Source organism: Capsaspora owczarzaki (assembly GCF_000151315.2).
Source record: "Capsaspora owczarzaki ATCC 30864 unplaced genomic scaffold supercont2.11, whole genome shotgun sequence".
In the NCBI taxonomy this organism is placed as follows: Eukaryota; class Filasterea; order Ministeriida; family Capsasporidae; genus Capsaspora; species Capsaspora owczarzaki.
The window spans coordinates 447447-460910 of NW_011887302.1; the positions used below are offsets into that span (position 1 = coordinate 447447).

At 53.3% G+C, this 13464-nt stretch overlaps 3 protein-coding genes across 3 annotated transcripts; 2 read left to right on the forward strand and 1 right to left on the reverse strand.

Moving 5' to 3' along the window:
* Positions 1 to 37: 37 nt before the first annotated feature.
* On the forward strand, positions 38 to 5655 carry CAOG_06347 (XDH protein). The gene is made up of 9 exons (XM_004345046.2): positions 38 to 84; positions 189 to 517; positions 835 to 914; positions 1010 to 1071; positions 1182 to 4131; positions 4256 to 4325; positions 4443 to 4873; positions 5025 to 5229; positions 5314 to 5655. The coding sequence occupies exons 1-9, from the start codon at positions 56 to 58 to the stop codon at positions 5379 to 5381; spliced, it is 4224 nt and encodes a 1407-aa protein (XP_004345096.2). The 5' UTR covers positions 38 to 55; the 3' UTR covers positions 5382 to 5655.
* Positions 5656 to 5662: 7 nt separating this feature from the next.
* Positions 5663 to 9338, reverse strand: CAOG_06348 (hypothetical protein). The gene is made up of 6 exons (XM_004345047.2): positions 9226 to 9338; positions 8341 to 8435; positions 8008 to 8173; positions 7833 to 7926; positions 7251 to 7753; positions 5663 to 7167 (listed from the first exon to the last, which is right to left on the reverse strand). Exons 1-6 carry the CDS (start codon positions 9311 to 9313, stop codon positions 5858 to 5860), a joined length of 2256 nt encoding a protein of 751 aa, XP_004345097.2. The 5' UTR covers positions 9314 to 9338; the 3' UTR covers positions 5663 to 5857.
* Positions 9339 to 10005: 667 nt separating this feature from the next.
* On the forward strand, positions 10006 to 13230 carry CAOG_06349 (hypothetical protein; the record flags this gene model as incomplete). Its single annotated transcript, XM_004345048.2, has 6 exons — positions 10006 to 10109; positions 10722 to 10816; positions 10927 to 11089; positions 11175 to 11268; positions 11341 to 11843; positions 11921 to 13230. Exons 1-6 carry the CDS (start codon positions 10025 to 10027, stop codon positions 13228 to 13230), a joined length of 2250 nt encoding a protein of 749 aa, XP_004345098.1. The 5' UTR covers positions 10006 to 10024.
* Between the last annotated feature and the right edge of the window lie 234 nt (positions 13231 to 13464).

Sequence of the window (13464 nt, forward strand, 5' to 3'; positions counted from 1 at the left end):
TCGCTCTTCTTTATTTGTTTGTTGTGCAGTCCTCTCTATTCTGAGTTTTCGCCAAATGCTTTCTTGTCCCAATTGCTCTCTGCAGTAAGAACTCGACAGCGACACTCTGCAGCTGCGCACACTTTTTCAATACCATGGACTTTTTTTTTCTAATGATTGATTCTGACTCTCTTGCATCCGATGGTTAGGCTGAGTGAGCCACCCGCGGGTCGCATTGCTGCGTCTGGCGGCGTCTATACTGGACGTTGCGCCGGCTGCAACGCAAAGTTCACCTTCCAAGCCATTCCCAGCGCCGCCATCCCATCATCATCATCATCATCATCTTCTTCTTCAACAACAACAACAACAACAACAGCAGTAGCAGCAACGAGAGTCGTCGCTGCGCCACTCGCGCAGATTAGCTTCCGCGTCAATGGCACGGCTTACATTGTCACGCAGCCCGACCCGACCGTCACCCTCAACGAGTTCATCCGCAGTCGCCCTGGCCTCAAGGGCACCAAGAAGACGTGCGGCGAAGGTACGCTTCTCATGAGAAGAAGTGCTCAAGGGGGTCAGGGGGGGTCACGGGGTGGGGGGTCATCAGTCAATTGGAGTTTGAAGCGCAATTATAGGAGCACGTCCAATGCAATGTGTATGGCATGACGGGGGGGGTGGAAAATGGCAGTATGTGCTCAAGAGTGATGAACACATGCCATCCGTGATCAACAAACGAGGCCGACGAAACGGGGGGACGAATGAAGGAAGGAAGGAAGGAGTATACTGGCTGAACTATCACAAGGCGGCATTGAAGCACTCATCATAATGCTCACCCCCACTTTAATGCATCAATCACAGGTGGCTGCGGCGCGTGCGTCGTCACAATGACAATCCCAGCTACCCAGTCATCTCCAGTCCAGCAGATCGCAGTCAACTCGGTGAGGAAAAAAAAAAAAAAGCAATATAAGTTGCTTTCTGTTCGGAGAAAAAGTGACAATCGTGGTCCACTCAACCGTTTTGTCCGCATTGGTAGTGCCTGCGTCCACTGTGCTCGGTCGACGGATACGACATTACGACCACGGAAGGTCTTGGAAAGTACGCCGTGCTTATGGTGGCATGCGAGACTTGCTTGTTTGCTCGAGTGTTTGACGTTTGTTTGTTTTGGTTGTTTGTTTGTTTGTTTTCGTCAATGTTTCCTATTCCAGCCGCCAGGATGGCCTGCATCCCATCCAAGATCGAATTGCTGCGTTTGGTGGCACGCAATGCGGCTACTGCACGCCTGGCATGGTGATGAACATGTACTCGCTGCTCGCAGCCAACCCGCGCCCGACCAAGCAGCAGGTGGAGGATGCCTTTGCCGGCCATGTTTGCCGCTGCACCGGCTATGCTCCGATTCTCAGCGCAATGCGCTCGTTTGCGGTCGATGCCACGGCTGAAGAGCGACTGGGCTTCCCGGATATTGAAGATCTGGGATCGCGAGTGAAAAGCATGCTCAACTCGCACCCCACGGCCGGCGCGACCAACCCAGCCATTCCAGGATGCACTGGCTCGTGCTCTACCTGCGCTGCTGATTGCAACAAGGCCGGCAAGCGTGCTCCTGGTGGTGCGATTGCATGTGCAACCTCCACCTCCTCCTCCTCCTCCTCTTGCGCCTCATCCGCCGCTTGCTGTGGCAAAACCCCTGCTGTTGGTGCTGCTGATGGTGCTGCTGCTGCTGCCAAACCCATCAAACTGCATGGCAACCCGGCAGCACCTACCGCGGTTGCCGCGACAGAGCCCCTGTGGTTCCGCCCTGCCAGCCTTGCGGAAACTACGCAGCTCATGCAGCAGTACGGAAAGGATTGCAAAGTCGTTGCAGGCCATACTTCCAGCGGCGTCTTTAAGACCGAGTTTACAAGCGCTGCCGTGCTGATTGACATTTCCCGGGTGCCTGAACTCAACTATGTGACAATCGGCACTTCCAGCGTCGTGTTTGGTGCGGCCACCACCCTCCATACCGTCATTGATACTCTGTCGAGCCTTGCATACGAGTTCCCGCAGTTTGCCGTGTATGTCGCCCACCTTTCACTGATTGCCAATGTGTCTGTGCGCAATGTTGGCACTTGGGCCGGCAATCTCATGATGACCCACGACCACGATGACTTTCCCTCTGACTGCTTCACCGTCATGGAGTCGGCTGGAGCAACACTGTCGGTCGGCAGCAGCAATGGCTCGGTCACATACTCGTTCCGTGACTTTTTGTCCTTGACCTTTGGTTCGACGCAAATGCTTCTCGCACTCACAGTGCCCTTCCCTCCCGCAGCCGCAAGCGTTCAAACGTTCAAAGTCATGCCACGCCATCAGAATGCGCATGCCTACGTCAACGCAGGCTTTTACGGCCAAATCGATGTGAACAACAATTTGGTCTTCACAACGGCACCCCGCCTCGTTTTTGGAGGCATTGGCCCAAAGGCCATTCGCGCCTCCAACACGGAGGCCTACCTGGCTGGAAAATCGCTCAGAACGGGTGGCGTGTTTGCGACCTCGCTGTCCATCCTCGCCAACGAACTCGTCCCTGACGCGCCTCCGGCGTTTCCCACACCAGCCTACCGCAAGTCGGCTGCACTCGGCCTGTACTACAAGTACGTGCTCTACATTCTGCGCAGCCTGATCTCGCCGCGCAACATGTCCGCGGCCATTCCCTATGTTCGGCCCGTGTCCTCCAGTGTCGAGACCTACGACTCCTCGCCCGCCGAATATCCAGTTTCGCAGCCAATCCAGAAACTCGAGGCTGGCATTCAGGCGAGCGGTGAGGCGCAGTACGTCGGCGACATTCCAACCGCGGAGGGTGGTTTGTTTGGAGCGTTCGTGCTCTCGACCCAAGGCAACGCCGACATTGCCAGCGTCGATGCGTCGCTTGCGCTTCAGAGCCCCGGTGTTGTCCGTTTCTTCACAGCCGCGGATATTCCCGGAGCCAACAACTTTGGCGTGGGAGGCGGCGAACCCATTTTTGCGACAAAGTCGGTGGTCTATGCGGGCCAGTCGATTGGCCTCATTGTTGCCGATACCCAGGCGCACGCTGATGCCGCCGTGCCGCTCGTTCGCGTCACCTACAGCAACATTAAAACGCCCATCCTCACCATCAGCGACGCGATCGCTGCCGGGCAGGTCCAGTCTGCCGGCGTTCCGGCATTGGTCATGGGGGATGTGAACGCCGCGTTTGCCTCGTCGTACAGGGTTTTGCAGGGCCAGGTGGAGTGCGGCACGCAGGCTCACTTCCACATGGAGCAGCAGGCCTGTCTGATCGTCCCGAATGACGATGGCGGATTCCACGTGACAGCCGCCACCCAGTGGATTGACAACATCCAGACGACGCTTGCGCAAGCAACCAATGTCCCAGCCCACAAGATCACTGTGGAGGTGAAGCGCTTGGGTGGCGCATATGGTGGCAAGATCACGCGTCCCGCGCTGCCTGCGGCGGCCGCAGCGATTGCAGCTGCAGCCCTGCGAACCCCAGTCCGCATCAATCTGAGCCTTGCCAACAACCTTGAAATGATTGGCAAGCGCAATCCGTTCATGGCCAACTACAAGGTTGGCTTTTCGGCCACCGGTGTGCTCCAAGCGGTGCAGATTGATTACTACGCGGATGCTGGCTGCTTTGTGAACGACACGCCCGGCACCGTGTCCATGGCCATGACGACATGTGACAATGCGTACTATGCGCCGAATTGGCTCGTCAATGGGTACATGGTGACGACCAACTCGCCGTCCCACACAGCCGCTCGCGCTCCTGGCTGCTTGCCTGCGATCTATTTCATGGAGTCGATTATTGATCACGTTGCGCGCTCACTCGGCGTGCCCGTGTTCAATGTTCGCAGCGCCAATCTGAATCAGCAAGGCCAGATGACGCCGTACGCAACACCGCTGACGTACTGCAGCCTGCCCACGGTCTGGTCGTCCCTGATTGCCTCCTCCGACTACGACAACCGCGCTGCCGCTGTCGCTTCGTTCAACGCTGCAAACCGCTGGGTCAAGCGTGGAATCACGCTCATGCCGCTCAAGTACGGCATTTCGTGGAACTCGTACGGATGTGGAGCGACTGTCAACGTCTATGCTGATGGAACGATTGCCGTGACGCATTCCGGTATCGAGGTTGGTCAGGGCATCAACACTAAGGTAAGCGCGAGTGCTTTGGCGTCGTTGCTGACGGGAGAGACAGCGAGAAAGACAAAAAGCGTCGCAGAACTTTGTTGTTTTCGGTGAATGGATGCTCACCACTTTTGGCCCTCGGTGATGATAGATTGCGCAAATTGCTGCGTATACGCTTGGAGTAGACATGTCCATGATTAGCGTTCGTCAGTCGAGCAGCGAAAAGGTGTCGTTGCTTCTTTTCTTTTTTTTTTCTTTTTTTTTCGCCTCTTGTTCCTCTGTCAGTCCACTCACATTTCCGGGGTTGCTTGTGCGTGTATGTATTGCTGTTGTTGTAGCGCAAGCAACTGGTGGAAGCATCACGTCCGAGCTGAACGGTCAGGCCGTCGTCCTTGCTTGCCAAACCCTTTTGGCACGAATGGCTCCTGTCCGTCAGCAGATGGGCAACCCAACGTGGACCCAGCTTGTGACCCAGTGCAACACCCAAGGTGTAGAGCTGGCCACGCGCGGATGGCTCTTCCCCACCACTCAGTACACATTCCAGTACTTTTCGTTCGGCGCCGTTTGCGCAGAAGTTCAGGTCGATGTGCTGACTGGCGATACTCAAATCTTGCGCTGCGACATCCTGCTGGATTGCGGTGTTAGTCTCAACCCTCTGGTTGATCTTGGCCAGTGCCAAGGCGGCTTTGTCATGGGTCTAGGCTACTTTATGACTGAGAAGGCCATTTACGACACGACGTCTGGCGCGCTCTTGACGAACGGCACTTGGGTACGTTTAGCATTCTTGTAGCACTGTCGTTGGTTGTCATGCAAGGTTACTTTTATTCTGTGTGCCACCTCCGTCAAACTTTTTGGCGGTCGATGAGTCGGGGGTTGGGTGTCTCTCCGTGAACTCAATTTGCCATCGCGATCCCTTGTAGGAGTACCATGTTCCCCACTCCAAGGACATTCCGATCGACTTCCGCGCTTCGCTCCTTCCCAGTGCACCCAATCCACTGGGTATCCTGCGATCCAAGGCCTCAGGCGAGCCTCCTTCGTGCATGTCGTGCTCGGTTTTGTTCGCCATGAAAGAGGCCATCATTGCTGCCCGCCAAGAGATTGGCAATACCGCGTTCTTTACTGCCAGTAAGCTGCTGTGCTTTCGTTACTCTCCTTGCTCTCTTTGACATGTGCTAACATGCTGAGTTTCTTTCTGATTCTTGTTTGTAGACGCCCCATTGACAATCGATCAAACTCAACAGCTCTGTCTGGTGGATCCCTCTCAGTTCTCCCTTTAGAATGTTTACTGTGTGCTTTGTTTTTTTTTTTTTTTTTTTTTTTTTTTGTCTTTCTTTCTTTCTTTTTTTTTTTTCTTTTTTCCCCGCCTTTAGTGCCTTCTGGGGCGTTTTAGTGGTGCGCATGAGTAGACGACCCCGGTTGTACAGCAATACATCTGATGCATGTGCATGACGAATGCTTCCATTGAACTCGCACCCTGTCCTGTATACTTTCTCGCCTTTCAACTCAAATTAGTGCCTTCCCCGATAGATGCTCGCCGTTTCATGATGTCAAGAATGAACTTCAAACTTCTGAAACATATTCAAACAACAGCACTAAGCAAACGATACAACTCAAAAAACACAGCATCACCAAGAAAATCGACAAGCATGCAAAACTTAGACTGACAACTCAAAATCGACAAAGATACAAAAAAAATCCCTCCATTCACGGCCGACATTCAAATGTTGCGACCGGAAATGTATCCAGGACAGCCTTAAACGGCGTTTCCATTGTGAGGGTTGTGCATGCGCAGCAGCTGTGTGCGCATGGCCTCGACTTCCTTGAGCAGGCGAGTGTTTTCGTTGCGAAGGGAGCGGATTTCTTGAACAGCAGCCTTGCCACTAAGTTGCGCGGTGCGGCCATTCTCGCTCTCGTTGCCGGACGACATTTCCATGTCACCAGACTTCTGGTTGCTGCCACTTCCGCCGGCATTGGCGGACGGGGTCTTGGGGTGGCTGCCGTTGGGATTGGAGCCGCGGTAACTGCTGGTAGCAACGTCGTTGCCCTTGCCGCGCAAGATCAGGTAGAATTTCGGCGCCATCAAAATCATCACGGCAATCGGAACGGGCACGAGAACCTCGAGCGATTGAATGGCAAAGAAAAAGTCGGCAGTGCCAGTCGTCGAGTTCAGGATGATTTGCAAAATAATGCCCATCACAATCCAGTTGTACACCGCAAGGCCGATGTGCTTGGACTCGTTGAAGGCAGACGGCGCCTTTCGAACGCGGTAGCAGAGCAAGCCAAGAGCCACCATGGCGACAAGCTCTTCAATGTAGATGGCGTTGTCCCACCAAGTGACCTCGCAGACAAGGTAACTCTCATTGTTGGAGACGACGGTGCCAGTTGTTGGAGGGGTGGAGACAGACCACGCGACCAGGTTGACGGTGGCGTAACCCACGATGAGCAAAAAGCGGTACAGCAAGACGCGATCGGTCAACTGGCCACCCTTGCTGGACTTGATGTTGAACACGCTGGCAATGCGCCAAGTCTTCAGGAAGATGGCGGCAAAGATGATGGCAAACCCAAGGTGGCGAGCCCACACGCGAGCAATGCACAGATTCGGGGTGACTTCCTCCTGATAGTTCAAGATGACCCAAAACATTGACCAAGAGGCGCCGATGAGCATGAGGAAGAGGAACTTGGGGCTGCCAGAGAGCACGGCACGAACTCGACGGTAGTGGATGACACCGAAGATAAAGAGGACGAAGAGCGCCAATTCAGCCGCGGCAACGACGATAAATGCAATGCGGAGCGCCGGGGAAACCTTGGTGGGCGTGACAAGGCGCGAAGGATCGGGAAGGTTGGGCTCCATGGCAGCAAAGTTGGCAATCACCCATTCGCAGGTTGCTTCTTCAAGGCTCTTGCCATTGAAGACCATCTGGCCAAGAATGTTCGACTGATCCTGGGAGGTGTAGCTAAAGTGATCGACAAAGTCGGCGGCGACAGAGTTTTTGCTCGGCAGCTTCGACGACATCATCTTCACCACACGCTGGTCCTCGTATCCGCAACGGTAGGCTGAGCTTGCTGTTAATTCAGATGGGGAGCGGGCGGGCGGGCAGTGAGCAAAGCATCCACAACCTCAACCAGCTCCCACATGGTGAACTTACAGGCGTTGCAGGTCGAGTCGAACTCGGGCAGCTGCACGCGATGAAGACGAGCAGGAGAGACGTCCGCAAAGACGTAGTGCGGCTTGGTCCAGTACTGAATGAACGGCTTGCGAGCAATGTAGGACTGCTTGGTCACTTCAACCATTGCATCCATTGTTTCATCAACGCCAAGCGTTTGGGAGACGGGGCAGGTGACGTTGAAGTTCAAGCTCAGGTTTTGCACAATGACGCGGTCAAGCGTGCCCCACGCATCAGGCATGGTCCAAAAGGTGATTGGTTCGCCCTCGTCCTTCAAGTTGGCACGCTCACGAAGCAATTCCAAGAACGCCTCAACGGTGGCAGTGCAGTCCGCCGCCACGAGCGACGCGTTGAGTGCAGCATTGCATGCAGGGCTCTCAAGAATGAGATCGATGTCGTCCACAGCACTGCGAAGAGTAGTGTTGTCAAGCTGAAAGCCTACGGGAATCGTATTCAGTCGGAACATTGCTTGGATGCGCTCATCGCTATTGTTTGCGGCGACAAAGAGAGCACAGTATGAGAATGACTGCTCCGACCGACTCGGCACAAGCAAGAAATACTCACTAGTATGCAATGTAGCTGTCAGTGATTGTGCTAACATCCCAGACATACTCGGGGATGTACCAACCTGTCTCGCCAATGATGCCTGACGGGCCGACTGGAAGATGGAACAAAAAAAAACAGAAAGAGTGAGATGACTTCAAAGTGCGCGCATTTCGCGCTGTAGATGAATCCGTACCATACACCACGGTGCGACGCTCGGTCACGTATTCGTCAATCAGGTACTGGGTGTACTTGGGATACGCCTCCATAAGCAAGTCGCCGGCGCCGCTGGATAAAGCGGCGAATGACTCATCGTAAGTGCCGTACATTCCATACAATTGCGCCGGCAGACCGAGTTTCTCCTGCGTGATTGGAAAGGTGTTTGTAAAGGTGTTTGTAAAGGTGTTTGTCAAGGTGTGTGTAAGGGGTGGTGCGTCAGGGGCGGTGTGTGTTAGGGGGTTTGTAAAAGGGCGGGGCGCAAGGTGAGAACCAGATCAACCTCACGCGACGATTCGACTCGGTCACTCACCTCAAGAACGATGCGAGCAATGGTAGCGCTGATCATTGAGGAATTCCAGGCGTTGGCGACGATCTGAATGGGGGCCAAGTCCGTGCGGAGCGCGCCTGAAAGATAAAAGAACCAAAACAAATCACAAACACGAAAAAAGCAGCGCTTTGAGTTAATTTCCAAAGACTCATTTCCAGTCAAATAACAGAAACATTCACGATCAAGCATCAAAACATAAACACAAAGAACACTGCTATTTCGGTATTGCGCTGCCTAATTCCGCTGCCTGCCCAAAACAGGGAGGTCACAGCCAGCTAATGCTGCGGTTTGGGATCCGGTTGTTTACACATGTTCGGTTATTTACATGTTTTTCGGCTGTTTGGAATCAATCGTATTCTTCACACTCGCTCTCTCGCTCTCTCTCCACTTTACACGCCACCCTCCCCCCTTTCCCCGCCACCCGGCTCTCTCATGCTCATGGCTTGCAACCACTCGCTAGTGCCAAGACAAGACAAACAGCGACAAATGGTTCCGGCAAAAAGAAACAGCAACTTGATCATGATTCCGCCGCCACACGCCCAAACCGCATGATCACAAGTCGTTGTTAGGGCAGTGGAGCATTTCGTGAGTCACACCCCGCTCGCCTTGTGTCTCCAAACGCGCAGTGCAACCGTAACATGCTCGAGTCGATGAGCAATGTGTGCAATGGTTTGGTTTTTCACGCGAAATGGCGCGCTGGGACTCGATGCACTTCGCTGCCAATTTTTGACAGACGTAAAACGGAACAAGTGTAAAAATTTGGTATTGACTCAGCGTTCGCTGCCGAGCTCACCCCTTCGCACTCTCCAGGCCACACATACAGATGATCACACACACACACAAAAAGGCATCATGTTGTGTACATACGGCGTTCGTTCGGCGGGAAGCAGGCAGCGGAGGCAGTGCCTGCGAGCGTGATTGCTACCAGCAACGAGAAAACGGTCAGTTGATGCATGTGCAATGCGCGGGGGAAAATGAAAGAAAAAAAAAAAAAGAAGACTGATCTTGGATAGATCTACCGCTGATCGAATACAGAAACGCAAAATCTCACACTTCGAACAGACCCACCGCGATCGCCACGCAAAAGATACACCAGCCATCACCCTGCAGCGGTCGTCGGATTCCCTTGCCCAACTCGCCACTCGCTGCCAAGTTTGCCTCTTTTTGCATGCGTCTTCACGCCAAGTGAGCGGGGATTCTGCTTGTGACACCGGAATTTGCCGGCCGCCGGCTAAACAAAAGCCCAAACGAAACCGAAAATTGTCGAGTTTCCTGGCAACATTATTTTTTATTTTTTATGTTTGTTTTACAGTTTTTGGTGTGCCATTCCTTGATCAGAAGACCATTGCTGCTTTTGAAGCAGTCCCACATCCAGTGGGATTGTCAGACGTTGTAACGCAAGTGAAGATGATGTGGCGACGGTGAAGATGTGCATTGCTCGTGATCAGGGCAGTATGAAGGTGAATCTACTCTCGAGACAACTCTGCTGGAATGGATCTACCAGGTGGCAGCAGGCAGCAGCGGGTCTGCGTGTCACTGTGACCACGGTGTAGTACCGATGGATGGAACCGCTGCTTGCGGATTGGTCGAGTCGAAGGGATTTAAACCCAGTCTGAGATGGGTTTCGAGGTCACTCTTAGTTTTTGTCGCTTGCGCTTCTCCGACAATGAAATTGCTTGGAGCAACTCTTCTGCTTCTACTCGCGCTGGCGAGCCATGCAGCAGGCTACTGCTTCCCCGCATCTGAACGCCGTAAGATGACACGCTCTAACTCACATAGGGTGTTTGCAGGCACGGGGGTTTGGACGCGGCAGGTTTCGGGGGAGACGTAAAATGAAGGCGGATTGTTTATTTTAGTTTGGTCGCCTGCTTTCGGCAGTCACCTGCTCAAATCGGCCTCTCAGCTCGCAACAGCTCCCAAAGCCCCCATCTCTCCTCAACCACATATGACGTTCATACAGGAACACTATTCGCTTCCACCATTACACCCTCATATGACTGTCGGGGCGGGTCGGGGGAGTGCGAGCCGTAATTTTAGCAGTCGGGAAATAAGCAGCAGCGGGGAGCACAAGCGGCCGAGCCGGTAGCGTGACCACACCCCCTCGGCCCCTTGCCGATAATTATATCGGCTCATCACCTTCGTGGATGAGTGTGTTGCTGGTGGTTATGCACGATGATGGTGATCGTTGACAAAAGTGATTGACGAAATGATTGGGATACTAACAACAACCACAGCCCAAAAAAACAAAAAAAAAAACAAAAAAACTAAAACAAGAAAATTTCTGCCCCATGCTCACCCCAGGCTTTCCTGCTTTGTTTCCTTGACCATGGAACTTGCTTTCTTTCTTCGCTTCTTCGTACCAGGTGCCCTTCGGACGGACATCGAACCCATCAACGTGGTGGCAAACAACTGGGACTCGTCTGCAACAAGCGCCCTCATTGCGAAAATTCTGCTCGAGGTACAAAAGTCGAACGCGGAATGCACAACAATGCGATCTGTCGTGTCAGTTGTCAATACTGCAATGTCTCGTGTGATAACTGACACATGTCATGCATTTGTCGCGTGCAGGAAAAACTAGGTCTCCCGACGAATACGTTCACGTATGACAGTTACGACGACGCGTTCGAAGCTCTGAGCTCGGGCACAGGTGACCTGCTCATGGAAGCGTATCCGTTGCGAGTGAAGGAACTGGTGGATGTCTACGTCAAGCAACGTCGAACGGTCGAGAACGGTACGAACGTCAAAGCCCGAAAAGAGCGCTTGTTGATGTTGGTTGTCCATCAAAAGCTCATTTGCATTTTTGGTCGCTTGTTTAGCTGGCCCGTCGGGCATGACGGGAGAGACTGGCTGGTACATTCCAAACTACGTCTGGGAAATCAATCCAGTCATGGAGAGCTACATTGCATTTTAGTAAGGCTTCAGGCTAGAATTCGTGGCACCCTGTACAAGTTTAGTGGCTCATCGAAGTATGCATTGCCACAGTGATGAACGCATCCAATCCATTTTCCACCTGGATGTGATTCCTGAAGGATACCAAATTGACAACACGACTCTTCGTAGTGCTGTGGACGAGATCGATAGCATTCTTGAAGGCCCCGCATGCAATGCCGCACTCAACGCGTCGCTCGTCGCAGCCGATTGCACCCTTGCTGTGGAAGCCCACGTGCATTACCTTCGTGAGCGTGCCAACTTGAAGGATGAGGGCGAACCAATCACCTTTTGGACCATGCCTGACGCGTGGGGCACGCTTGACCGCATCATTGTGCAAAACTTGAGCTTGAACTTTAACGTGACCTGCCCAATTCCGCAGAATCTTGGTGCCACAGACACGATGAATGCAATGGTTGAAGTTACAAAGAACGCCTTCCTTGCTCGTCAACCATTCATTCAGTACTGGACCAAGCCGCACTTTGTCTTTGCGGACATCTCTCCGGCGCTTCTTCGTCGAGTGCAGCTGCCCGAGTACGACTCGACCTGCAACGTCTGTAAGTCCAGAATGCCTTGTAATGTCGGAACTGTTGAATTTTCAAATCCTTTGCTCACCGCCCATCGGACTTGGCAGCCAATGCATCGTACCGTTGCGGATACCAGGACGAGCAAGTGCTGAAATTTGTTTCTGCAGAGCTGGCTGACAAAAACTCTGTCGCAGACGACTTTGTCCACCACTTTACTTACACCTCACAAGATCAGTCGAACATTCTTGGCCAGGTGTTCTTCAGTGGCAAAACCCTCGAAGAAGCAACATGCGAGTGGGTGATTGCCAACTTCGATGCCATGTCAGCCAACATGCCCGATCCTTCGACCCTTGTCACGCCGACCAAGGTTTCCCCGGCGCTCCGCATTGCATTTATCGTCGTTGCCGCGGCTGAATTGGCGCTCTTCGTCCTATTTGCGTTTGGTGTCATCCGCTACCGTCGGATTCGTGCCGTGCTCTCTGGTAGCCCCAAGTTCCTCTTCCTCATGCTCGTCGGCGCCGCGCTGTCAATGTTTTGGGTCATCTTGAGCTATCAGGAGGAAGTCACCTCGAATCTGTGCGTTGCTCGTGTGTGGGCTCGCCACCTTGGATTTGCCATCATCTTTGCCGCCATCTTCCTGAAGACTTGGCGCATTGCCAGCGTGTTCAACATCAAGTCCAGCAAGGGTGGCCAGTTGACCGATCGCGTCTTGCTCTATCGCTTTTTGCTCATCGTGGGTTACGCCACCGTCAACCTGGTCGCGTGGACAGTCTCCACCCCTCCAACAACTGGCACCGTCGTCTCCAACAATGAGAGTTACCTTGTCTGCGAGGTCACTTGGTGGGACAACGCCATCTACATTGAAGAGCTTGTCGCCATGGTGGCTCTTGGCTTGCTCTGCTACCGTGTTCGAAAGGCGCCGTCTGCCTTCAACGAGTCCAAGCACATTGGCCTTGCAGTGTACAACTGGATTGTGATGGGTATCATTTTGCAAATCATCTTGAACTCGACGACTGGCACTGCCGACTTTTTCTTTGCCATTCAATCGCTCGAGGTTCTCGTGCCCGTTCCGATTGCCGTGATGATTTTGATGGCGCCGAAATTCTACCTGATCTTGCGCGGCAAGGGCAACGACGTTGCTACCAGCAGCTACCGCGGCTCCAATCCCAACGGCAGCCACCCCAAGACCCCGTCCGCCAATGCCGGCGGAAGTGGCAGCAACCAGAAGTCTGGTGACATGGAAATGTCGTCTGGCAACGAGAGCGAGAATGGACGTACCGCGCAACTTAGTGGCAAGGCTGCTGTCCAAGAAATCCGCTCCCTTCGCAACGAAAACACTCGCCTGCTCAAGGAAGTCGAGGCCATGCGCACACAGCTGCTGCGCATGCACAACCCTCACAGTGGAAATGCCGTTTAGTTTTTGAGTTGGAGGTTTGTTTTGTTTTGGTGTGTTATTTTGTTTCGGTTGCATGACGCAGAGCTGAGTTTCTCGGCTCGCTTTGAATGAGTACTTTCGTCTACCTTACGGCTTAGATACTTTTGGTGGCTGTGTACTGTTTTTTAGTATAAAAGTAGTTTCCCGCCAAAGTGCGAAGTGTTTCGCGAACGTTTCGTCCAATCCGCTGAATCAAACAATTTCAAACTTCACATC